Genomic DNA, 26884 nt, shown 5'->3' with positions numbered 1-26884 from the left:
AATAATGCCATCATATCTGGTCAGAACATAGAATAATGCCATCATATCTGGTCAGAACATAGAATAATGCCATCATATCCGGTCAGAACATAGAATGCCATCATATCGGGTCAGAACATAGAATAATGCCATCACATCCGGTCAGAACATAGAATAATGCCATCATATCCGGCCAGATCATAAAATAATGCCATCAAATCCGGTCAGAACATAGAATAATGACGTCAGAACCTAGAATAATGCCATCATATCCGGTCAGAACATAGAATAATGCCCTTAATCTGGTCAGAACATAGAATAATGCCATCATATCTGGTCAGAACATAGAATAATGCCATCATATCTGGTCAGAACATAGAATAATGCCATCATATCTGGTCAGATCATAGAATAATGCCATCACATCCGGTCAGAACATAGAATAATGTCATCATATCGGGTCAGAACATAAAATAATGCCATCATATCGGGTCAGAACATAGAATAATGTCATCATATCGGGTCAGAACATAGAATAATGCCATCACATCCGGTCAGAACATAGAATAATGCCATCACATCCGGTCAGATCATAAAATAGTGCCATCATATCCGGTCAGATCATAAAATAATGCCATCAAATCCGGTCAGAACATAGAATAATGACGTCAGAACCTAGAATAATGCCATCATATCCGGTCAGAACATAGAATAATGCCATTAATCTGGTCAGAACATAGAATAATGACGTCAGAACCTAGAATAATGCCATCATATCCGGTCAGAACATAGAATAATGCCATTAATCTGGTCAGAACATAGAATAATGCCATCATATCGGGTCAGAACACAGAATAATGCCATCATATCCGGTCAGAACATAGAATAATGCCATCATATCGGGTCAGAACATAGAATAATGCCATCACATCCGGTCAGAACATAGAATAATGCCATCATATCCGGCCAGATTATAAAATAATGCCATCAAATCCGGTCAGAACATAGAATAATGACGTCAGAACCTAGAATAATGCCATCATATCCGGTCAGAACATAGAATAATGCCCTTAATCTGGTCAGAACATAGAATAATGCCATCATATCTGGTCAGAACATAGAATAATGCCATCATATCTGGTCAGAACATAGAATAATGCCATCATATCTGGTCAGAACATAGAATAATGCCATCATATCTGGTCAGATCATAGAATAATGCCATCATATCTGGTCAGAACATAGAATAATGCCATCATATCTGGTCAGAACATAGAATAATGCCATAATATCTGGTCAGAACATAGAATAATGACGTCAGAACATAGAATAATGCCATCATATCCGGTCAGAACATAGAATAATGCCCTTAATCTGGTCAGAACATAGAATAATGCCATCATATCTGGTCAGAACATAGAATAATGACGTCAGAACCTAGAATAATGCCATCATATCCGGTCAGAACATAGAATAATGCCCTTAATCTGGTCAGAACATAGAATAATGCCATCATATCTGGTCAGAACATAGAATAATGCCACCACATCGGGTCAGAACATAGAATAATGCCATCATATCTGGTCAGATCATAGAATAATGCCATCATATCTGGTCAGAACATAGAATAATGCCATCATATCCGGTCAGAACATAGAATAATGCCATCATATCGGGTCAGATAATAGAATAATGCCATCACATCCGGTCAGAACATAGAATAATGCCATCATATCGGGTCAGATAATAGAATAATGCCATCACATCCGGTCAGAACATAGAATAATGCCATCATATCCGGTCAGAACATAGAATAATGCCATCACATCCGGTCAGAACATAGAATAATGCCATCATATCTGGTCAGATCATAGAATAATGCCATCATATCGGGTCAGAACATAGAATAATGCCATCACATCGGGTCAGAACATAGAATAATGCCATCATATCTGGTCAGAACATAGAATAATGCCATCATATCTGGTCAGATCATAGAATAATGCCATCATATCGGGTCAGAACATAGAATAATGCCATCACATCGGGTCAGAACATAGAATAATGCCATCACATCGGGTCAGAACATAGAATAATGCCATCATATCGGGTCAGAACATAGAATAATGCCATCACATCGGGTCAGAACATAGAATAATGCCATCACATCGGGTCAGAACATAGAATAATGCCATCACATCGGGTCAGAACATAGAATAATGCCATCACATCGGGTCAGAACATAGAATAATGCCATCACATCGGGTCAGAACATAGAATAATGCCATCACATCGGGTCAGAACATAGAATAATGCCATCACATCGAGTCAGAACATAAAATAATGCCATCACATCGGGTCAGAACATAGAATAATGCCATCACATCGAGTCAGAACATAAAATAATGTCATCACATCGGGTCAGAACATAGAATAATGTCATCATATCGAGTCAGAACATAAAATAATGCCATCACATCGGGTCAGAACATAGAATAATGCCATCACATCGGGTCAGAACATAGAATAATGCCATCACATCGGGTCAGAACATAGAATAATGCCATCACATCGGGTCAGAACATAGAATAATGCCATCACATCGAGTCAGAACATAAAATAATGCCATCACATCGGGTCAGAACATAGAATAATGCCATCACATCGAGTCAGAACATAAAATGATGCCATCACATCGGGTCAGAACATAGAATAATGTCATCACATCGAGTCAGAACATAAAATAATGCCATCACATCGGGTCAGAACATAGAATAATGTCATCATATCGAGTCAGAACATAAAATAATGCCATCATATCTGGTCAGAACATAGAATAATGCCATCACATCCGGTCAGAACATAGAATAATGCCCTTAATCTGGTCAGAACATAGAATAATGCCATCATATCTGGTCAGAACATAGAATAATGCCATAATATCTGGTCAGAACATAGAATAATGACGTCAGAACATAGAATAATGCCATCATATCCGGTCAGAACATAGAATAATGCCCTTAATCTGGTCAGAACATAGAATAATGCCATCATATCTGGTCAGAACATAGAATAATGACGTCAGAACCTAGAATAATGCCATCATATCCGGTCAGAACATAGAATAATGCCATCACATCCGGTCAGAACATAGAATAATGCCATCACATCCGGTCAGATCATAAAATAGTGCCATCATATCCGGTCAGATCATAAAATAATGCCATCAAATCCGGTCAGAACATAGAATAATGACGTCAGAACCTAGAATAATGCCATCATATCCGGTCAGAACATAGAATAATGCCATTAATCTGGTCAGAACATAGAATAATGACGTCAGAACCTAGAATAATGCCATCATATCCGGTCAGAACATAGAATAATGCCATTAATCTGGTCAGAACATAGAATAATGCCATCATATCGGGTCAGAACACAGAATAATGCCATCATATCCGGTCAGAACATAGAATAATGCCATCATATCGGGTCAGAACATAGAATAATGCCATCACATCCGGTCAGAACATAGAATAATGCCATCATATCCGGCCAGATTATAAAATAATGCCATCAAATCCGGTCAGAACATAGAATAATGACGTCAGAACCTAGAATAATGCCATCATATCCGGTCAGAACATAGAATAATGCCCTTAATCTGGTCAGAACATAGAATAATGCCATCATATCTGGTCAGAACATAGAATAATGCCATCATATCTGGTCAGAACATAGAATAATGCCATCATATCTGGTCAGAACATAGAATAATGCCATCATATCTGGTCAGATCATAGAATAATGCCATCATATCTGGTCAGAACATAGAATAATGCCATCATATCTGGTCAGAACATAGAATAATGCCATAATATCTGGTCAGAACATAGAATAATGACGTCAGAACATAGAATAATGCCATCATATCCGGTCAGAACATAGAATAATGCCCTTAATCTGGTCAGAACATAGAATAATGCCATCATATCTGGTCAGAACATAGAATAATGACGTCAGAACCTAGAATAATGCCATCATATCCGGTCAGAACATAGAATAATGCCCTTAATCTGGTCAGAACATAGAATAATGCCATCATATCTGGTCAGAACATAGAATAATGCCACCACATCGGGTCAGAACATAGAATAATGCCATCATATCTGGTCAGATCATAGAATAATGCCATCATATCTGGTCAGAACATAGAATAATGCCATCATATCCGGTCAGAACATAGAATAATGCCATCATATCGGGTCAGATAATAGAATAATGCCATCACATCCGGTCAGAACATAGAATAATGCCATCATATCGGGTCAGATAATAGAATAATGCCATCACATCCGGTCAGAACATAGAATAATGCCATCATATCCGGTCAGAACATAGAATAATGCCATCACATCCGGTCAGAACATAGAATAATGCCATCATATCTGGTCAGATCATAGAATAATGCCATCATATCGGGTCAGAACATAGAATAATGCCATCACATCGGGTCAGAACATAGAATAATGCCATCATATCTGGTCAGAACATAGAATAATGCCATCATATCTGGTCAGATCATAGAATAATGCCATCATATCGGGTCAGAACATAGAATAATGCCATCACATCGGGTCAGAACATAGAATAATGCCATCACATCGGGTCAGAACATAGAATAATGCCATCATATCGGGTCAGAACATAGAATAATGCCATCACATCGGGTCAGAACATAGAATAATGCCATCACATCGGGTCAGAACATAGAATAATGCCATCACATCGGGTCAGAACATAGAATAATGCCATCACATCGGGTCAGAACATAGAATAATGCCATCACATCGGGTCAGAACATAGAATAATGCCATCACATCGGGTCAGAACATAGAATAATGCCATCACATCGAGTCAGAACATAAAATAATGCCATCACATCGGGTCAGAACATAGAATAATGCCATCACATCGAGTCAGAACATAAAATAATGCCATCACATCGGGTCAGAACATAGAATAATGTCATCATATCGAGTCAGAACATAAAATAATGCCATCACATCGGGTCAGAACATAGAATAATGCCATCACATCGGGTCAGAACATAGAATAATGCCATCACATCGGGTCAGAACATAGAATAATGCCATCACATCGGGTCAGAACATAGAATAATGCCATCACATCGAGTCAGAACATAAAATAATGCCATCACATCGGGTCAGAACATAGAATAATGCCATCACATCGAGTCAGAACATAAAATGATGCCATCACATCGGGTCAGAACATAGAATAATGTCATCACATCGAGTCAGAACATAGAATAATGCCATCACATCGGGTCAGAACATAGAATAATGTCATCATATCGAGTCAGAACATAGAATAATGCCATCATATCTGGTCAGAACATAGAATAATGCCATCACATCCGGTCAGAACATAGAATAATGCCCTTAATCTGGTCAGAACATAGAATAATGCCATCATATCTGGTCAGAACATAGAATAATGCCATAATATCTGGTCAGAACATAGAATAATGACGTCAGAACATAGAATAATGCCATCATATCCGGTCAGAACATAGAATAATGCCCTTAATCTGGTCAGAACATAGAATAATGCCATCATATCTGGTCAGAACATAGAATAATGACGTCAGAACCTAGAATAATGCCATCATATCCGGTCAGAACATAGAATAATGCCCTTAATCTGGTCAGAACATAGAATAATGCCATCATATCTGGTCAGAACATAGAATAATGCCACCACATCGGGTCAGAACATAGAATAATGCCATCATATCTGGTCAGATCATAGAATAATGCCATCATATCTGGTCAGAACATAGAATAATGCCATCATATCCGGTCAGAACATAGAATAATGCCATCATATCGGGTCAGATAATAGAATAATGCCATCACATCCGGTCAGAACATAGAATAATGCCATCATATCGGGTCAGATAATAGAATAATGCCATCACATCCGGTCAGAACATAGAATAATGCCATCATATCCGGTCAGAACATAGAATAATGCCATCACATCCGGTCAGAACATAGAATAATGCCATCATATCTGGTCAGATCATAGAATAATGCCATCATATCGGGTCAGAACATAGAATAATGCCATCACATCGGGTCAGAACATAGAATAATGCCATCATATCTGGTCAGAACATAGAATAATGCCATCATATCTGGTCAGATCATAGAATAATGCCATCATATCGGGTCAGAACATAGAATAATGCCATCACATCGGGTCAGAACATAGAATAATGCCATCACATCGGGTCAGAACATAGAATAATGCCATCATATCGGGTCAGAACATAGAATAATGCCATCATATCGGGTCAGAACATAGAATAATGCCATCACATCGGGTCAGAACATAGAATAATGCCATCACATCGGGTCAGAACATAGAATAATGCCATCACATCGGGTCAGAACATAGAATAATGCCATCACATCGGGTCAGAACATAGAATAATGCCATCACATCGGGTCAGAACATAGAATAATGCCATCACATCGGGTCAGAACATAGAATAATGCCATCACATCGAGTCAGAACATAAAATAATGCCATCACATCGGGTCAGAACATAGAATAATGCCATCACATCGAGTCAGAACATAAAATAATGCCATCACATCGGGTCAGAACATAGAATAATGCCATCACATCGAGTCAGAACATAAAATAATGCCATCACATCGGGTCAGAACATAGAATAATGCCATCACATCGAGTCAGAACATAAAATAATGCCATCACATCGGGTCAGAACATAGAATAATGTCATCACATCGAGTCAGAACATAAAATAATGCCATCACATCGGGTCAGAACATAGAATAATGTCATCATATCGAGTCAGAACATAAAATAATGCCATCATATCTGGTCAGAACATAGTGTCACAGGATCATGATTTTCTAAGCAAGAACAAACAAACCCAGTTTGAGTGAGATCCTTCGACACACATGTAGAATGGTTCTAGTGTCCAGTGTCTCACCTTCTCTCCACACATGAAGCGGTCCTTCTCCTTGAGGTTGATGTGGTCTATGGTATGGCTCTGCTCTGCACGCGACTCGTAGCGCACGCTTCCGTCAGGACGCCGCACCACGCGACCCTTACGACCCGTCATCTACAACATAGGTCGTCAATGAGTGCCTCAGAGCAAAATGTAACAATCAATCACAAATCTCTAAACAGGAAACATACCGGTACTCATCTCACATTTGTCTGATAGAGCCCTCACTATGTACTCTCTGACATAAGGTTATGTGGCGCCTGCCCAGCCCGGTAACAGAGGTGTACGTACCTCCGATACCATCTCTGGTCCTCCAAACTGGTCAATGAGCTCATCCAGAGTGTTCAGAGGTAGTTCCTTTCCCAGGTCAGCGATCTTGTTCAGGAGGCTCTGCTTCATCTTCTCTATACTGGCTTGAGGAACCCAACCAACCCCAACAGACAGAGGCATGTTAACGACTGATAACAGGGTCAGTCATAAAGGGAGCGAGAATGGTAAAATGTCCCCAAATGTCAGCTAAGTGCTTTTACTGTCTGTGTGTGTGAGAGTACAGTGGACCTAAAATGCATGTTTCTTTATTGTAATTTTCTTTGTCTTAAATTATTGACTAGACTTCAACACAAGGTGTGCATTGCATAACATACAGAGTATATAAAACATTAGGAACACCTTCCCAATAATGATTTGCACCCCCTTTTGCCCTCAGAAGAGCCTCAAGGTGTTGAAAGCGTTCCACAGGGATGCTGGCCCATGTTGACTCCAATGCTTCCCGTAGTTGTGTCAAGCTGGCTGGATGTCCTTTGGGTGGTGGACCATTCTTGATACACACGGGAGACCCAGCAGCATTGCAGATCTTGACACACTCAAAACGGTGCGCCTGGCACCTACTACTATATACCGTTCAAAGGCACTTAAATATTTTGTCTTGCCCATTCACCCTCAATGGCACACGCATACACAATCCATATCTAAATGCTTATTTAACCTGTCTCCACTTCATCTACACTGAAGTGGATTTAACAGGTGACATCAATAAGGGATCATAGCTTTCAGCTGGTCAGTCTATGTCATGGAAAGAGCAGGTGTTCTTAATAGTTTGTACACGCAGTGTATATTTTTACCTGTGGATCATTTTTGGTCTGAACCAATTCAAAAATATTGCTAAAAGGAGAGTGAAACTCTAGTACCTGTGTGACAGCTGGTGTGCTGGACGAAGATGACGTCATCGTTATTGTCCATCAGGGAGTCTGGCGAGGAGTTGGAGTCGGTGTCCATGCCGTCCGTGTCCGTGCTGCTGTCGTCACTGATGTTGATCACGCCCCCCAGATGCACCATGGTGTGCTTTGGGAATTTGGGCTGCCGGCCCCTGGGCTTACCTAGTGGACAGAACACACACATGAGCTAATTCAGACTGTGGCTCAGTGGCTTTACCTGAATAGTACATATTGAGACTGACTGGATATGAAGTCAATTAAATTTGACATAAGCCACCATAAAGAAATCTGGTCACAAATAGAGTTGTTATTATTATCATTACAGGGTTCTCCCCTGGATTTGTTAACAAGGCAGTGCTGCTGAGTACAGTGGGGATGGGGGCAGTGCCCACCTTTCCACTTAGTCCAAAGTTTTCTTTGGACCAGACAGAACAAACACCTCACCAGAGGAACCCAGAGTTTTTACTATTTTAGTTAACGTACGTTTTCTCTTGTTTCCACGCGCCTTCTCTCTCCTCTGCTTCTCCGAGGGAAAGTGTTTCTGTACCAGAGCTTTGAACACACCCCTGAGGAGAAAAATGACCAGACACAGACATACAGATGTTATCTTCTCAATCTAACACCGTGGAAGGCTGACAGAATGTCAAGACAGTTCTGACAGGTTATAGAGATGAGTGACAAGCTCTGGTTGGCCTCATCATATGCATTTCATGTCTCCCAGGTTCAGATGGTCCAGGCAGGCAGACACACAGCGTTATTTCCAGCCTGACACACAGGTATGCTGCCGGTTTAACTTGATTGCAGGAACAGATCGGGGATCAGCTTACCCTCCCTAAATCCTAGTCCTTAACCATTAGCGGGGAAACAGCTTAACTGACTTTGGATCAGTGTCTAAGGGCAGATTTCCCATACACCCTCAGGTAGTGTGTACTGAAGAAGGGTTCAGACTGAACCTTTGACTGCAGCTGGAGAGTGACAAATGGAGTGCTGTCTAACCAGGAAGTGGTCATTCACCCGGCAACAAACAAATGATTTATATGAAAACCACAGGCGCGTCAGGCTGGAAATCCCCGGTTACACTAGATGGAAGCTGTGGTGGTGTGTGTCAGAGTTGAATCAGGGCTTAGCCAAAAATCTATTTGCTCTAATACTATACTTACCCAAGGCTTCAGAGACACACGGGCACAGACACACACACTTACTCTGCTGCAGATACGAATCTGTCCAGGTGCCCATCGTTCTCATCCAGGACCTCTCTGGTTCGGGCCTCTCCTGTGGACTGTAGACCAATCACGATGCACTGGGAAAGGGAGAAACAAGACACATGAGCAGAGCGTCACAGTAACACATACCAACCTGGAAAAAACATTCAAACATGGCTCTATTTCCTTTATGATTTTCTTTGTCCAATCAAATGCTTAGATAATTGTGATAATGCCTCTTGGCCAGAGATTCCCATCTAAATGACACTCTGGTGTGGAAAATGCTGAACCCCCATGATAAAACATCTATATTTAAAGGTTTAATAGACAAACAACAGACAGATGCATATGGTGAGATAGACACGTTCCTCTGAGAGGTTTGTACCAATCTGCCAACCTCCTCAAGGGCAGGCATAAATACTCTTGCTTATCTGTTTGTTCTCCAAGTGTTCCGGGCCTCTGATAAAAACATTTAATCAACGTTGTCAAGAGCACTTGGGTCAGAGTGAGCCTTATATTAAATGTATTGATCATTTGAAACCATTGATGGCTGAATTTAAAGCCATTGACCCTTGGCCTCAGGGAGGTCACCTAGGATACCAAGTTCTGCTTTATGGTGACTCCTAACCTCTTGGAAGTCAATCAGAGGCTGAGTACAGATTTAAAGGGTGCCAAGAATTTTGATCTTAAAAATGTATGATAAAATAAAGGCTGAATAAATGAACATAAATGCTGGTCAGTCTCACCTTGCCAGCTTTCAGTTCTTTCTTGGCCAGCTCCACCAGGCAGCGAACCTTGGCGGCGATGCAGAGGTATTTGAAGAAGCGCTGGTGGGAAGACCAGAACTGACCCCACAGGGACTTCCTGCTGACCAGACACAGCTCGTCCGCTGCACGCATGAACACGGCCAGCGCCTCCGCCCACTGAGGAGGACAAACATATATAGGTCAGTCTCCTTGCTCTTTACAAGCTTGTCATCTTACCCTAACAGGGTAGTACTGCACTCTTGCACTTTACAAAAATCTGACAACTTTCTACATACACATACAGATAATCTCACATCATCATGTGTTTTAACACTCTAATATTATCAGGTCCAACAGAAATATGTGCAATGACTTTGATGTGGAAAATATTAAGACCTGCACACTGTCTCCAGAACTAAGCCTTAAGTGCAAAAATAAAGATGTTTAATTTGGACATCACTCTACATTCTGGTCTTTTAGACCTATTATAATCCTGTCTTATTTAGTCGTAGGAAATGTTCACATGGTATATGTAATAGCAAAGATTTTGATACTTCTCTGTCCACTCCTGTACTTTAATCACATACTTGTTTGCATGTATAGATTTGTTCACTAGATCATGTGACATATGTAATTAACCTCCAATAGAAGCTTAGCGTGTGTGCTCACCAGTCACACTGATGATGGCTTGATGCCAAAACCTTTCTATTTTGTTTTCACCTCTTATTTATGCACTTTTCTACACAGTATAAATTATTTATGCACCATGATGTCCAACTAAAACATACTTTCTTTGCATTTCAGCCTCAGTTTTGGATGTATTCCTCTTTTTTGAAGTGTGTGGGTCTCCACCTCTTCCAGCTTTCATTTCAATGACTTTTGTGTCATGTCTTGACTTCTGTTTTCAAACGTATCAACGCTGCAATGCATCACTTCTCACTTCTAAGACTAATGTTTTTGATCTACATTGTCCTTATCCAAATAAACTTAGCAAATAAATGAAATCAACACGCACACACTATCAAGTCAGTCTTACCAGTTTGGCAGCTTTGTTGTAGACCAGTTTGAAGTCGTCATCCAGGCCGATCTCCTCGATGCGGAAGGACACCCCTGAGAAGCTCAGCTGCCGGGCGATGTACATCCCACTCACCTTCATGTCCATGGCAACAATCTCCATGGCGCCTACACCCCTGTCAATCAAAAATCAAAGCCACAGGCAGCCTGTCAGCGATGCTGAATCCTGGAAGCCAGGACTGGTCTGGTACCCACAACATTACGAGATGTCATTCTCACAACATAGATAATCATAAACATTTGAATAATATGATACTGGTAATACAGTGACATAAATCAGGTAAATGATGTGTGGAATAAGGTCAGACCTCTTCTCGATGGCGTGCAGGAAGTCGTCAAAGGTCTTGAAGGGCGTGCCCTCGCCCCAGATCCCCAGGCGGCTCATATAGATCATGTTCTTTGGCTCAGAGGCACCTGGAGGGAGACAGAGAAGCAGGGTGAGATGTTGATACAGAGAGAGAGAGAGCGAGAGCAGGTGAGAGAGAGTAGCGAAGAGACAGGGAGAGAGAGGAAGAGGGAAGACAAATACAGTCTGAATAAGATTGAGAAAGGGAAACAGAGATTGGAACAGGAAGACAAACAGTTCTAAAGTACAGGTATTGTAAGAAGGAGCGATAGTGAAAGAGAAGACAGAGGTTCAGGTACAGTGTGAGAAAGGCCCACCTGTGGCACTGGCGTAAACCACCCTGGCCAGTGGCAGGTTGTGCTGCAGGTCCAGCACGGCCTTGCCCATCTTGGTGGACGTAGCATTCTTGGCCTTGTGGCATTCGTCAAACACAATCTAGGAACACAGTCAAGGGCAAAGTACTGCAGCTACAATATGAACTGTAAACATTGAGTGATGTATGCACTCCTATCACTAGTTACTGGGCTAGATGCCATGCTAGAACTGACAGAAGTGGCAATATCATCCAAACTATTGATCAAGTATGTTCACATTTTAGGGTTAGTCATAATTAGCAGATAACAGATGCAGTACATCCATTCTTCTAAAATGGCCAGCTAGATACTTCAGGTAATGGTGGTCATTGAGCAAGGTGATAATGTAGTATACAAGGATACAACTCCATCAAAGCCGGGCTTGCACCAGTCCAGGATCTGCTTGAGTCTGGTGCGGTGCTGCCCCCCTGCTTGGCTCTCCCCAATCAGTGCAGAGTATGTCGCAAACAGGACTCCTTCTGAGGTAGCTGTGTCTCCATACTTTATCTACAGGGAAATAACATAATTACAGGTTTCGCCAGGGAAAGACATTAGGTAAATCTGATGGATATGGATGACTGAGAACAAATATTGTTCTGGAGTGTGGTTTGCTTTTCCTTAAACACTCACCTTGTTTAAGGCATGCACAGGAATGGTGGGAGCATCTATGTCTTTCAGATCTCTCTCTGCGTCGTATTTCAGGTCATTGGATACACTGAACCTGTGTGGGGAAAGAGGAGAACGAGTGCATCTTTACAAACAATGGTGGAGCACAACTGAATAGGTTTGTTTTACAGTGATGGTTTCTAACGCAGGTCACAAAGGCCCCTTCCTGAAGCAATATTCACTACAACTAACGTTTTACAATCAAAACCATTAAATCTAAATCTGTTAGACAGGGAGACCCGCACCTACGTACTGGTAGGAGAAACCTATTAGGTAGGGAGAAACAGAGCTAGGCTGGGTAATGCATTGGGTGGAGTATCTAGTGTCTTACCATAGCGCCTTCTTCCTTCCCTTTAGGTAATTCTCCAGGATGATGCCGGCCACCGTGCGGCCCTTACCTACTCCGGCACCGTCTCCTATTAGGAAGCCTGCTCTCTGGTTGTTCTGCAGAATTACCTCGTGTTGCTGGGAGCACACAGGGAGCACAGCGTCACTCATGTGTCCACGCAAGTAGAAACACTAACACTTCACATTCTAGTCATCTAGTAGACTCTTATGAAGACCGGCAATTAATAAAACAGTAATCCCATTGAACAAACGTCTTTCACAGAAAGATATCAAAAGCACAGCTGAAGTAGGTATTACAGCAGAAACAGTTGTTTAAAACCAATGTATACTCTATCCTTTTTTGCATGACCCACATACTGTAGTTCCCAAGAACAAACTTGTTCCTGTCAGACCAGATGTGTGAGGTCAGGGGTCAGAGGTGATAGAGTGGTGTGTTACCTGGCATGCGTAGATGATGGCCTCTAGCTGCAGGGCAGAGAGCAGGCCACAGTTGATGGTGGAGTCAGGAATGGACAGAGTGTAGGTGATGTCAGGTGGAGGGACGCTGGACAGCGTGTTGGTCTCCACCACTATGTCTGGGTGGGAGATCCCTATGGTGGCTGAGGAAGGACAAAATAGTTTAAAGATTGAATAGACAGACTAAATAGACAGACTAAATAATAATTCCTTCCACAAAGGAAACCAATAAGAGAGGATAAATAGGTTGTGTCTTGAGAGTAGTGCAGGGCAGCGTACATTTGGATGGTTTGTAGTCAGCGTAGGTGTCTACATGTCCCAGCTCCTCTGTCTCTTCCTCCTCCTCCTCTGCCTCCTCTTCTGCCGGAGTCTGGTTTCTCTGAGCCTGCAGAAGCAAGGGGACACAGGTCATTTAGTTAATATCCTGTACATTACTGGTCTCCTCGCCGTCTACACTGGTATGATACAACTGGACAGGTGAAAAGCAAATGCCCCTGTTTTCTTTTCAGATCAGTGCAGATGAGGAAGAGATGTTAGTAAAATATCCTCAACCAACTGGACAAGATAGATGTGAGGTGAAATGAACAAACAAAATATTTGTGGATGGTTACAGGTCAAAGGGTGGAGAGACTGCTAATTGGACATAATTAACCTAATAAGGTTAATTCATTAATGTCAATGGGAGCCTGATTGGACATCAGATCATTAGCCTTCAGTGTTTCGGAAGGACTCCGAAGAGCAAAGCCTCACAGGAACATTATTTTGACAAAGAAGTTACCAAAACAAACTGCTTTACTCAATATATTATTTTAAAAACTGTTTTTGGAACGTCCGCAAAAATACAGCAACAATTCACTCGAATTAAAACATTTATGCTGGGGCCTCCCGAGTGGTGCAGCCGTCTAAGGCACTGCATCGCAGTGCCAGAGGCGTTACTACAGACCCGGGTTCATTCCCAGGCTGTGCCACAACCGGCCGTGGCGGGGAGTCCCATAGGACTGTGCACAATTGGCCCAGCTCCGTCTGGGTTAGGGGAGGGTTTGGGTCTTCACTTGGCTCATCGCACTCTAGCGACTCCTTGTGGCGGGCCGGGTGCCTGCATGCTGACCCAGTCGCCAGTTGAACAGTGTTTCCTCCGACACATTGGTGCGGCTGGCTTCCGGTTTAAGCTGGCGGGTGTTACTGAGCACGGTTAGGCGGGTCATGTTCTGGAGGACGCATGACTCCACCTTCGACTCCCGAGCCCGTCGGGGAGTTGCAGCGATGAGACATGATAGAAAAGGGGGTAAAAAAAATGACATATAATAATAACATTTATGCCAATCTCATTTTGAATTTGTGCCGCATATTTAAAATGATGCAGTCAGTGTTGGCTCCATCTCCACATTCTTATGCCTGTCAAAACAGGGCCCTCATTCAGTCACTTGACTAATTTAGTTCTGATTAGATTTGAAGGGTTGAGGCTACCTGGTATCCTCCCAAAGGTGGGGTGCTGATAATGGCAGAGATATCCTCCAAACTGTTCAAACCCTGAAACCTGTTGACATTCAGCTGCAGGGAGAACAAACAAAAAACAAACACAAACTAATGAAAATATGCCAGTCACACAGTGGTGAGTGAGTGTATGTCATGAATGTGGGAACATCTGGAAACACAACATGAGAGAGTGATGAGTCATCTTGTCAGTAACAGCCAACTAGATAATGGATAAAATAATAACAGAACCTATATGAAAAATACATTTCTGAGTTTATTTGCTTATCTGACCCCTAGAGGCAACATTTGCCAACTGCACATGATGTGTATTTGAGAATTGCTGTTTAGTGTTAAGCACACAGACACCTGATCTTGTTTTTAGAGTGAGTGTGTATGTGTGGGAGCATAGTGGTGTTAGTTATCTAGGTAGTAGTGTGTGGTGAAGCATGTACAGTGCCGTCAGAAAGTATTCACACCCCTTTACATTTCCACAATTTGTTGTGCTACAGATTTTTGGTCAATGGCCCACTACACACAATACCACAATGTCAAAGTGGAATTAAGTTTTTCAAAATGTTCACAAATTAATACAAAAATAAAAAGCTTAAATGTATTTTTATTTTATTTATTTAACTAGGCAAGTCAGTTAAGAACAAATTCTTATTTTACAATGACAGCTTACCCCGGCTAAACCCTCCCCTAACCCGGACTACGCTGGGCCAATTGTGCGCCACCCTATGGGACTCCCGATCACGGCCGGTTGTGATACAGCCCGGGATCGAACCAGGGTCAGTAATGCCAACTCTAGCACTGAGATGCAGTGCCTTAGACCTCTGCCCGGGAGTCAGTAAGTAATCAACCCCTTTATTGTGGAAAGCCTAAATAAGGAGTAAACATTTGCTTAACAAGTCCCATAATAAATGGAATGTTTAATATGATTTTTGAATGACTACCTCATCTCTGTACCCCACACATACCCCACAATTATCTGTAAGGTCCCTCAGATGATCAGTGAATTTCAAACACAGATTCAAGCACAAAGACCAAGGAGGTTTTCCAATGCCTCGTAAAGAAGGGCACCTATTGGTAGATGGGTAAAAAATTAACAAATCTAACATTGAATATCCCTTTTGAGCATGATGAAGCTATTAATTACACTTTGGATGGTGTATCAATACACCCAGACACTACAAAGATACAGGTGTCCTTCCTAACTCAGTTTTCAGAGAGGAAGGAAACTGCTCAGGGATTTCACATGGTGACTTTAAAACAGTTACAGAGTTTAATGGCTGTGATAGGAGAAGGATGGATGAACAACATTAACCTAATTGACAGAATAAAAAGAAGGAAGCCTGTACAGAATTCCAAAACAAGCATCCTATTTGCAACAAGGCACTAAAGTAATGCCACAAAAAATATGGCAAAGCAATTAATGTAACGGAGCTAAGCACAGGCAAAATCCTAGAGGAAAACCAGTTTCAGTCTGCTTTCCACCAGACACTGGGAGATGAATTACATTTTCAGCAGGACAATAACCTAAAACACAAGGCCAAATCTAAACTGGAGTGAATGTTCCTGAGTGGCCGAGTTACAGTTTTGACTTAAATCTACTTGAAAATCTATCCCAAGATGTGAACATGGTTGTCTAGCAATGATCAACAACCAATTTGACAGAGCTTGAAGAATTTTGAAAAGAATAACGGGTGAATGTTGCACAATCCAGGTGTGGATTGCTCCTAGAGACTTACCCAGGAAGACTCACAGCTGTAATGCTGCCAAAGGTGCTTCTACAAAGTATTGACTCATAGGTGTGAATCCTTATGTAAATGACATATTGCTGTATTTCATTTTCAATGCATTTGAAAACATTTCTAAAAACATGTTTTCACTTTGTCATTATGGGGTATTGTGTGTAGACGTGTGAGAGAAAAAAATTGATTTAATCCATTTTGAATTCAGGCTGTAACAAGAAAATGTGGAATATGTCAAGGGGTATGAATACTTTCTGAAGGCAGTTATACATGTTTCGTTGTCTTGTGTGAGAAAAAGAAAACGGCTTATGTGTTTTTTCTGACGTGTTTATTTCTGTGTGTGAGTGTGTATGAGTGAGACATAAAAAAGTGAGAGTCTCTCTCTCTATGTGTGTGTGCACATTGTCAGGTCCCCTCACCTCCAGCTGGCTCTGTGCTGGTGTGTTTATGTCCCATATCGTGGGCACGTGGGCCAGGTTATCTGTGGGGATGAAGGCCTGGGCATCGGCGTACTCTGACAGCGAGTCGGCCGGAGAGGAGAACAGAGAGTTGGAGAGGTCATCGATGCAGGACAGGTCCTGGAAACAGAGACAGGGCAACAGACAATATGTTAGTTCATTCTCTCCTTTCTGGATCAAGTTAGTGCTGCTGGACCTTTTTATATTGCAGCAGATTCCATGGGGTATAACAAGGACAGTTGTTTATCTTTGTACTGTGGGATTATTCCTTGGTGTTAACCATTGTTATTACAAAAAAATATCCAATGCCAAAGAGCACATACTGTACAATCAAACTGCTTCCAGTATGTTTTGAATATTCATTATGCAATATAACATATTATGCATGATGATTTTGTGACAACAACTTTGACCTAAATCTTATTCTACAAGCATAACAGAGGAGTTGTGCTTCTCATACAGAGGTTATGGGAGGGACATGACGACACACTAAGCCTGGTCCTCAGCCAACATAACACTCTCTCTGGAGAGCATAGCCTAATTAGACAGATGTGAATGTGTGTGTGGAGCGCCTGTGTATCTCATTTCAGGCATGGCTGCCTTCCAGACCCTCTTCATTCATATTGTAGCGGCTCCATTTGCCATGTTCACTAACTACCTCCCACAGGCACCCCATGAGACCTATAAACATGGACCCAGAGAGAGGGTGGGAGAGAGAGACAAGCCCCATGGAGGAGATGCCATGTCCTTTCCAACACTGTGTGTGTGTGTGCGTGTGTGTGAGAGAAAGAGTGTGTGTGTGTGTGTGTGGTGATGTAATACACACGTGTGCTTGTAAATGTATTTGAGTGCGTTTATGTACTGTATGTGTGAGTGCGTGCTTAAATACAAGTGTTGGTAACTATGTGTATAGTGTTCCCACAGTATGATTGGCTGGTCGGTCATTGGTAGAGGCTCCCACACCCCCACACTTCAGTTCAGTGGAACCACCCAGAGGCCAATGCATCAACTTAGCCCAGCGTTGCATAACAAGAGCAGGGGCTCCAACCACAGATGACCCAGCAGCCTAAGTCAGATATACACCATGGAATAAAACACTATCTAATATCAAAGGACTGTCTAGGGACAGCAGGTAGGACACCCTGTCCAGCACAGTAAGAACCTACAGCAGAGCATACACTCAAAATGAAAACATGCTCGTCGCACAAGCTGTTACTGAAACATTTTCCACGGTCAATAAGAGTACAGTTGTGCTGTGTACATTACTAGATCATGTGGGAAGAAGGGGCCTAGCCAGAGTGACTACACTCTACATACTACAGAACATACACTATGTATACAAAAGTATGTGGACACCCCTTCAAATTAGTGGCTTCGGCTATTTTGGCCACACCCGTTGCTGACAGGTGTATAAAATCGAGCACAAAGCCATGCAATCTCCATAGACAAACATTGGCAGTAGAATGGCCTCACTGAAGAGTTCAGTGACTTTCAACGTGGCACCGTCACAGGATGCGTCCTTTCCAACAGGTCAGTTTATAAACTTTCTGCCTGGCTAGAGCTGCCGCGGTCAACTGTTTAATTTTGAACTTTACCCCCTTTTTCTCCCCAATATCGTGATATCCAATTGCGATCTTGTCTCATCGCTGCAACTCCCCAACGGGCCTGGGAGAGGCGAAGGTCGAGTCATGCTTCCTCCGAAACATGACCCACTAAACCGCGCTCCTTAACACCTGCTTGCTTAACCCAGAAGCCAGCTGCACCAATGTGTTGGAGGAAACACCATTCAATTGACGACCGAAGTCAGCCAGAAGTGCGAAGAGCCAAGTAAAGCCCCCCCGGCCAAACCCTCCCCTAACTTGGATGACGCTGGGCCAATTGTGCACCGTCCTATGGGACTCCCGGTCACGGCCGGTTATGACACAGCCTGGGATCAAACCCAGGTCTGTCTTGACGCCTCAAGCACAGCGATGCAGTGCCTTAGATTGCTGCGCCACTCGGAAGGCCCTTTGCCCCAGTCAACTATAAGTGCTGTTATTGTGAAGTGGAAACATCTAGGAGCAACAACGGCTCAGCTGCGAAGTGGTAGGCCACAAAAGCTCACAGAACGGGATCGCCAAGTGCTGAAGCGCATAGTGCATAAAAATCACCTGTCCTCGGTTGCAACACAAACTACCGAGTTCCAAACTGCCTCTGGAAGCAACGTCAGCACAATAATTGTTAGTCGGGAGATTCATAAAATGGGTTTCCATGGGCGAGCAGCCACACACAAGCCTAAGATCACCATGCGCAATGCTAAGCGTCGGCTGGAGTGGTGTAAAGCTCGCCGTCATTGGACTCTGGAGCAGTGGAAACGTGTTCTCCGGAGTAATGAATCACGCTTCACTATCTGGCAGTCCGACAGACAAATCTGGGTTTGGCGGATGCTAGGAGAACGCTACCTGCCCCAAAGCATAGTGCCAACTGTGAAGTTTGGTGGAGGAGGAATAATGGTCTGGGGTTGTTTTTCATGGTTCGGGCCCCTAAGTTCCAGTGAAGGGAAATGTTAATGCTACAGCATACAATGACATTCTAGATGATTCTGTGCTTCCAACTTTATGGCAACAGTTTGCAGAAGGCCCTTTCCTGTTTCAGCATGACAATGCTCCCGTGCACAAAGCGAGGTCCATACAGAAATGGTTTGTCGAGATCAGCGTGGAAGAACTTGACAGACCTGCACAGAGCCCTGACCTCAACTCCATCAAACACCTTTCGGATGAATTGGAACGCCGACTGCGAACCAGGCCTAATCGCCCAACATCAGTGTCCGACCTCACTACTGCTCGTGGCTGAATGGAAACAAGTCCCCACAGCAATGTTCCAACTTCTAGTGGAAAGCCTTCCCAGAAGAGTGGAGACTGTTATAGCAGCGAAGGGGGGACCAACTCCATATTAATGCCCATGATTTTAGAGTGAGATGTTCGACGAGCAGGTGTCCACATACATTTGGTCATGTAGTGTACATACACACCCCAGGCTGGGAGGTTTCACAACCAACCAGCGAGGACAGGAGAGGGACTTTAATAGGCAGGATAGCAGCTCTAGGGGAACCCTAAGGGGGCTGGAAGCCAGCCAACAGGGTCTGTGTGTGTGTTTACAAGGTCAGAGGAGCAGGACGAGTGGTGCGGTTGTGTGTGTGATATGTATGTGTCTTAAGGCTGGCAAAGAGCTCCTAAAGAGGGGTTTTGCAAGGGCACAGCACTCAGCTAATCAGTGTTTACTGGAAGCGCTCTGATTACACTCCTGGTTGTGTCGTGTGTGTGTGTGCACTTGTGCATGTGTTAGCTCTGCTAGGGCAAGATCAGACTTGAGCTTCGAAAGCAGCCTCTTGAAGATTTGTGCCTGTGGCCAGCTAAAATGGAACAGCTGCATTTTTTGTGTGTGACAGAAGAGAAATGGGGAAGAGAAGCCGAGACGATCCCTGGAAACTCTCCCCCCTCCATTCCTCCACCAGTGCCCCTCCCACCACCATTCCAAGAAACGTGGCTGTTCCGGCAGATGAGTGATTAGTAAACAAGGAGGAACAAAATGTAACCAGAGGCAGACATATACTACACCCCTCCCCCCAACTGCTCAGCAGTTAATACAGTGGAAACACAAGCTTAGTGATGAATTCCGTCCTACAGTGAACATAAGGAAGGGCTTCATACTCTCTTACACTAGAAACTAGGCAACCTTCATTACCTCCAATTAGACTCACCACAAAAAGACCAGACGATATAACATGCACATACCACTTTATACTTTAGACATTTTGTTTATTGATTGACAAATTGATATTGTCATGAACAGTCAGATATGAGAAATAATGACGTCCTTTTCCCCACCACTCCAACCCTCTTGCTCAGACAGGACGAACCTTATTATCAAAGCAAAGATGAGACGGCAGCCTTTCCCTCTCAGAGCCAGGATAAGAGCTTTGATAATGAACAAACAGAAACAATCCCCTACCCAAACATCATGGCCAAGGTCGTTCTTCTCTAAAATCACCAACCAATTGGACCCCCAGATCCACTAATCTCCACTCACAGAGAGAGCGAGAGGAGGAGGAGAGAGAATAACCCGAGCAGACTGGAATGTATTTTTCTTAATAAATGTGAAGCAAAGCAACCGTGACTGGTAAAGCACTATTTGTTCCCGCAGTGATGCGGCTGGTGCTGCAGCTAAGATTATGTTCTGTGAGGCAGAGATAAGGCCTGAATTCCAACTGCACTGATGATAATCTGGCCAACAACAGCCACAGACTGCCTGGCTCCTAATCCTCACAGGACAAAACATGGAGATGGCAGAGTGAGCGAGCGAGCGATGGGAAACATGGAGATGGCAGAGTGAGCGAGCGAGCGATGGGAAACATGGAGATGGCAGAGTGAGCGAGCGAGCGATGGGAAACATGGAGATGGCAGAGTGAGCGAGCGAGCGATGGGAAACATGGAGATGGCAGAGTGAGCGAGCGAGCGATGGGAAACATGGAGATGGCAGAGTGAGCGAGCGAGCGATGGGAAACATGGAGAAATCTGTGAATGAGTGAGTGGTGTGCGTCCGTGCATGCACATGCAGGCTCATGCGTGTGTGTGTGTGAGAGAGTGAGTGGTAGCAGACAGTGTATGGCCTTTGTGAGAGAAAAGGATTTCAAAGTGAAAATCCAGGACAAGTTGTGTGTTTATTTATGAAACGGCAGAGCTGCGTGTTGGTTGGCTAGTACCCAGTTTGTTGGTCAGTCCTCATGTCATCACACAAAGCCAGTCCTTCACAGGTTCCTCTTACACTTCATTTTCTCCTGTTTTAGTGCTTAACCCAGCATTCTCCTTTTCTCATCATCCTGACCCACGCAGAGGAAAACCACATTCACGCCCATATATACAGTACCTGTAGACCCCCTTTCCACAATCCTTCAGTCACATGATACAACCCCCTGGATGTGACCACAGAGACACAGATGCACGCACACACGCATGCACGCACGCACGCACTAAATTGTGTTTGAGAGCCTGGGATAATTGCAGTTGCCTGGCTGCATTGAGTAATGGAAACATTGAGAGTAAAGAATCGCTGCAATTAGCATCCCTGTCAGAAAGCAAGGCAACGCATACACTGCTGGGTCTGAGATGATTGTGTTGACTGCCTCCTGAGTTAAAGCAGCACTGCCAATGACAAAGCCATCAGACATGAATCACTCACAAATATCTGTACTTGTTGTTAATTGGGCCATCTTGAATTGGATGTCTTTTAGCTAGCCGACATTCTTATTTTCCTTGTCATGTGAAGTAAACACATTTAATAACAAATGTAATAACATTTAAAAACAAAACAAACATCCTGTCTCTGGCCAAGAAGCTTTCCCAACATAATTAAAATAATGATAGTAGCTTTACATAGCAGGCTTGTGATAAGACATGAGGCTGGTCATTGTTCAGCAACTGTAGAAGGCATGGCTCAGCTCTAGAAGGTATGTCTATCTTTTCAGGAAGTCGTAACATACAGAGTGTTTCTCTCTGGCCCATTTTAGCTCCCGGATGAAGTTTCCCGTATTACACTCATCTTAGGTCAGTTTGACATTTTATCCACTAATAGTAAAGGTTTTTATTTGGTGGTGTGGGTAAGCTGATCATAGGTTTGTGTTTCAGGGCAGCTTATACCTCCTCCTCCCCAGAGGGGATAAGCAGACTTCCTGAAGCCCTACCCACCACTTCTTCTTCCTCCTCCTCCTCCAAAGAAGCTGACGAGGCAGCCAGGGAATCCCCCTCTAGTCAGCCAGGCCAGCCCAGGAAGTGGAGAGTCACACAGACATCCAGTATGTCTCAAGACAACAAACTCTCATTGTGATGTTTTGTTTGTTTGTTTTTCTACCCAACATTTGCTGTAGCTAGTGTTTTTAGCAGAATGACAACACAGACTTCCTTCTTTCCTCTCCACTGCTGTGTGGTCTATTAAAAAGTATTAGGGCAGGAGCCAAGTAGTTCTGTGAAGTTCCAATATGCCAGCCTGTGTGGACTCAAGTTGATGACATCACTGTCCACAGTGCCGGATGCCAACACAGCTGGTTGAAACACTCCCAACAGCTGTAGCTTGTGTGGAAACAACTTACCCTCCCCCAATCCTAAGCTTTTAATTCCAGGTAGGGGACGTAAAACAGACCTTAAAATCAGTGTCTGTCTGGGACAGGGGTCAGCAATTGTTGTGTAGGAGGGACGGCAGGAGGAGGAAGCCCCACCTGTCTCCAGTGTCCTGTGTGGGTCACGTGGTCCCTGTATGGAACCCAGTACCTACTGCCGTAACCAGAGCCTGACGTGGCCTGTGGCCACGGAGCGGTCTGGATTCTTTTATCCCAGGCAGTCTGTTACCCACATCACCTAACATGGTGTACAGTGCTTGCACACTTTTCAATAATAAAAGGATGCTATAGCAGGCTATCATATTTTAATGATAAAAAAACAATACAGTTGGCTATGAGGCCTGCTGAGATGGCTTTGTCTGTTTTGGGTTGGCAGGGAGAGAACGGGACTCTCTCAGGCTGTGGAGGGGCAGTAGGGCACAACGATCCTCTTACTCCAACAGCAGCACCACCATAAAATGCATTCAGACGGGTACAACATTAAGATAAGAGAAATGTAATGTAGAAATGTCTGTTCTACACACCAGAGAATAATGTATGGTGTAAACAGCACATTTATATCTGAATGTTACGCAATGCTCAATTCTCTTACACGGAACACCTCTCTTCTTCCCCGCAACAATGAGCTCACAGTCAACTTAGTCAGCTTTAATAAGAAATCTGAATAAGCTAGTCACCCGATAAGGAAGAGGGTTAGCCCAATAGGAGAGCAGCAGTCAGCGGCCCCAGTGATCTCTCTGCCAATAGGAAGTGCAGAAGGGCTGGGTGGAGAGCAGCTGACACACACTGGGAGAAGGTCAATAGTATAATGTGGCTTCCTCTCCTGCTTTCTTTCTTTTTCGAAATCTGCACTGTGAAAAAACTGGACAGGTGATATCACTTTTTTAATGGTGGATATTCATATCACTTTCACCCATCGTTATTTCTTTCTTTCTTCAGAACAGTGCAGATGACAGAAAGGAGTATTGAGATGCACCCATTGTCTCTGAAAAACAAAGAGGGTGGGATTCTGAAGCTTACCGTAAACCAGCACCACGTGTGACTCAGGAATCAGAACAAATAAAAGTGGAAACAAAAGCGGTCAAGTTGATATTGTGTGTGTGCAGTTGTGTTTGTGTGTTTTGGGGTGGGGGGCAGATGTGAGCCTGCATTCTCATGGCTTAAGGGAAATGGCTTCATCAGGGTGCTGACGTCAGATAACTCAGTTCCCAAGAATTGCCGGGTTATTGTGCAGCCTAAGATTGCATCACACTCCACAACACTTACAATGTCAATATCCATATTTTATGGACACACTAAATAGGCTAAAATAAATTAAATCCAAAACCCTTTTCAGTTTTGACCAGGGTTAGGGACCAGTTCAAGGGAACAAATAAAAGAAAACAGAAAAAACCCCGCACATTTTCAAGGAACAGAACCAGAACCGAGAATGAAAGTGATCTTCAATGTTATGGAAGAGAACCATTATTTTAAAAGCATGGGAACCGGTTAATAACGTTATTTTACATTCCGGGCATTTTTTTCCAGTCCCACAAAAAACGGAACAATGCGCATACGCAAAGCCCTCACTGTCACTGGAACTTCTTCCAGTGTCTGCCTGCCTGCCTGCCTGCCTGCCTGCCAGCTGAAAACCTTTGCCACTGTGTGTGTGTGTAGGCTACCTGCCCCACCCCTCGAAGCATGCATCTGTGTGTGTGTGTAGGCTACCTGCCCCACCCCTCGAAGCATGCATCGTCTATTGTAGCTACTGGCATTACATGCATGAGTAAGAAATTAATTAGAGAACAATGGATTCACTTTTTCAATGCTGGTTAAGTATTCTATAGTTATCACGTTTGACATTGGATTTATTAAGTCCAAAAGGTAAGACATGTTTTCTTATTTTAATTCTGGTGCTGCCCTGCACACACAAGCTTGTTAGCTAGCTAGCTTGTTGCTAGCTCTGGTTTAGCTCTGGAAAACTCTAGGCAGCATTATGTGTAATGTAATGGAACTGAGAGTCATGGTCAAGGGCTAGCCCTGGTCCAACGTTAGTTACGCCAACTCTGAATTTCAAAGACATTCAAAGTTCCTTCATAGAAGCTGCTCCTCTGTAGGTATAATTCTATGAGCATAATTCAGATAATGCATGTCATAACAAAAATACCCAGTGCTTCATGCCCAGCGCTCTCCTCACCCGCAAAATTTCAGTCGCATGTTACACCCTACTTGTCTGTCCAATGCATGTACATAGCTTGCCCGCTCCACAGCAAGCTGCTCTATCCATTGGTGAAGCCATTTAATGTTGTGCTAAATGTAAAAATAAAATGAATTCAGAGGTTTAAAAAGGAACAGAAAGGAACGATAAACAATTGTTTGGTTCAAACCAGTTCAGAACTTTATTTTGCTGGTTGGAACAGTGGAATGGAATGCAAAATAATGTGTGGTTCTGTTCAGAACAAAACAATTGGAAAATAATTTTGCTTCCAACCCCTGGTTTTAACCAAATTACAATGACATATCACTTTTAATGCCAGTTTCTCTTTTGATTTGGAATGGAATTGGCTGAAGAAAAAAAGCACCTTTTAAAATCCCACCCCACACACTGGCACTCCAACACCAGAAGCCCATGTTAACATTCCGCTCTCCCAGTTCCAGTAAAACATGCCTTGCTGCCACTCCGGGCCTAAAATAGTGCTGACTCCCTTGTATCTGCAGTGGACAAGACAAGACGAGCGAGAGAGAGGACACACACACACACACACATATACATACACACACACACACACACACACACACACACACACACACACACACACACACACACACACACACACACACACACACACACACACACACACACACACACACACACACACACACACACACACACACACACACACACACACCACCTCTGGACCGGGAAAGTATTACAGTGGACTACTCTACACTCACTTGTTGGAAAAAATACCGTCTGTCTGCGTACATTGGACGTCAATGAAAGAGCATGACACAGACCACTGCATGACGCACGGATTCAACTGTAAAAATGGGCATTGTGATGAAAACACTGAATTTGTTGATAATATCAACCTTGCAGCCAAATCATGTCATTAGCTGAATGAACATGAATCGAATACATTCCAGATTCATTTAGAACAAAAAACATTCAGAGAATGTATGACTGTGTTCTGTCCTCTATACTTGGAATAGAGAGATGAGGAGAGAGCATGGCACTTCTGCTGTATGTATGGTGGTCATGCGCAGCGATCAGGTTCTAGGACTTACTGGAAGGCTGTGGTCCAGACAGCGTTTATATCGTGATTGGCAGACACCAACAGAGACGAGCAGCATAGGAAGCCCAATGTGAAACAGAACAAACTCCAAAACCACCAATATGCTTGATATAATATTCATTCAATAGTCATCTATTTATTTATAATAGCATATTGAATATAACGCAGTCCAATGTCTAAGAATGAAGAGAATGTGCAGCTGATTTTTTGTTGTTGACATGAACATGTAATTAGTAGTTATTGATAGAGCAGTAACCTAGCCTATACATGTCTGAACTTAACCAAACTTTAGCTAATTCTATATAGGTCAGAGGAGGCCA

General features: G+C 43.2%; 1 protein-coding gene across 6 annotated transcripts in view; it reads right to left on the bottom strand.

Moving 5' to 3' along the window:
• Nucleotides 1-26884, bottom strand: part of LOC106573581 (protein strawberry notch homolog 2) — a 113186-nt gene that overhangs the window by 15973 nt on the left and 70329 nt on the right. For 3 of the 6 annotated variants that reach the window (XM_014148740.2, XM_045697232.1, XM_014148742.2), the window contains 16 exons: nucleotides 17100-17258; nucleotides 14921-15004; nucleotides 13733-13838; nucleotides 13436-13596; nucleotides 12981-13114; nucleotides 12614-12704; nucleotides 12347-12490; nucleotides 11948-12065; nucleotides 11593-11698; nucleotides 11247-11400; nucleotides 10211-10387; nucleotides 9465-9562; nucleotides 8746-8828; nucleotides 8236-8424; nucleotides 7340-7461; nucleotides 7031-7162 (listed from right to left, as the gene is read on the bottom strand). In XM_014148740.2, the coding sequence (XP_014004215.1) occupies nucleotides 7031-7162; nucleotides 7340-7461; nucleotides 8236-8424; nucleotides 8746-8828; nucleotides 9465-9562; nucleotides 10211-10387; nucleotides 11247-11400; nucleotides 11593-11698; nucleotides 11948-12065; nucleotides 12347-12490; nucleotides 12614-12704; nucleotides 12981-13114; nucleotides 13436-13596; nucleotides 13733-13838; nucleotides 14921-15004; nucleotides 17100-17258 (2058 nt within the window). The remainder of the gene's footprint in view (nucleotides 1-7030; nucleotides 7163-7339; nucleotides 7462-8235; nucleotides 8425-8745; nucleotides 8829-9464; nucleotides 9563-10210; nucleotides 10388-11246; nucleotides 11401-11592; nucleotides 11699-11947; nucleotides 12066-12346; nucleotides 12491-12613; nucleotides 12705-12980; nucleotides 13115-13435; nucleotides 13597-13732; nucleotides 13839-14920; nucleotides 15005-17099; nucleotides 17259-26884) is intronic. The other 3 variants (XM_014148741.2, XM_045697234.1, XM_045697235.1) reach the window with 1 other exon arrangement.

This window comes from Salmo salar, chromosome ssa16 (genome assembly GCF_905237065.1).
Source record: "Salmo salar chromosome ssa16, Ssal_v3.1, whole genome shotgun sequence".
Taxonomy (NCBI): domain Eukaryota; kingdom Metazoa; phylum Chordata; class Actinopteri; order Salmoniformes; family Salmonidae; genus Salmo; species Salmo salar.
The sequence above is the reverse complement of the archived record's forward strand: the minus strand, read 5'-3'. Positions and strand labels throughout refer to the sequence as shown.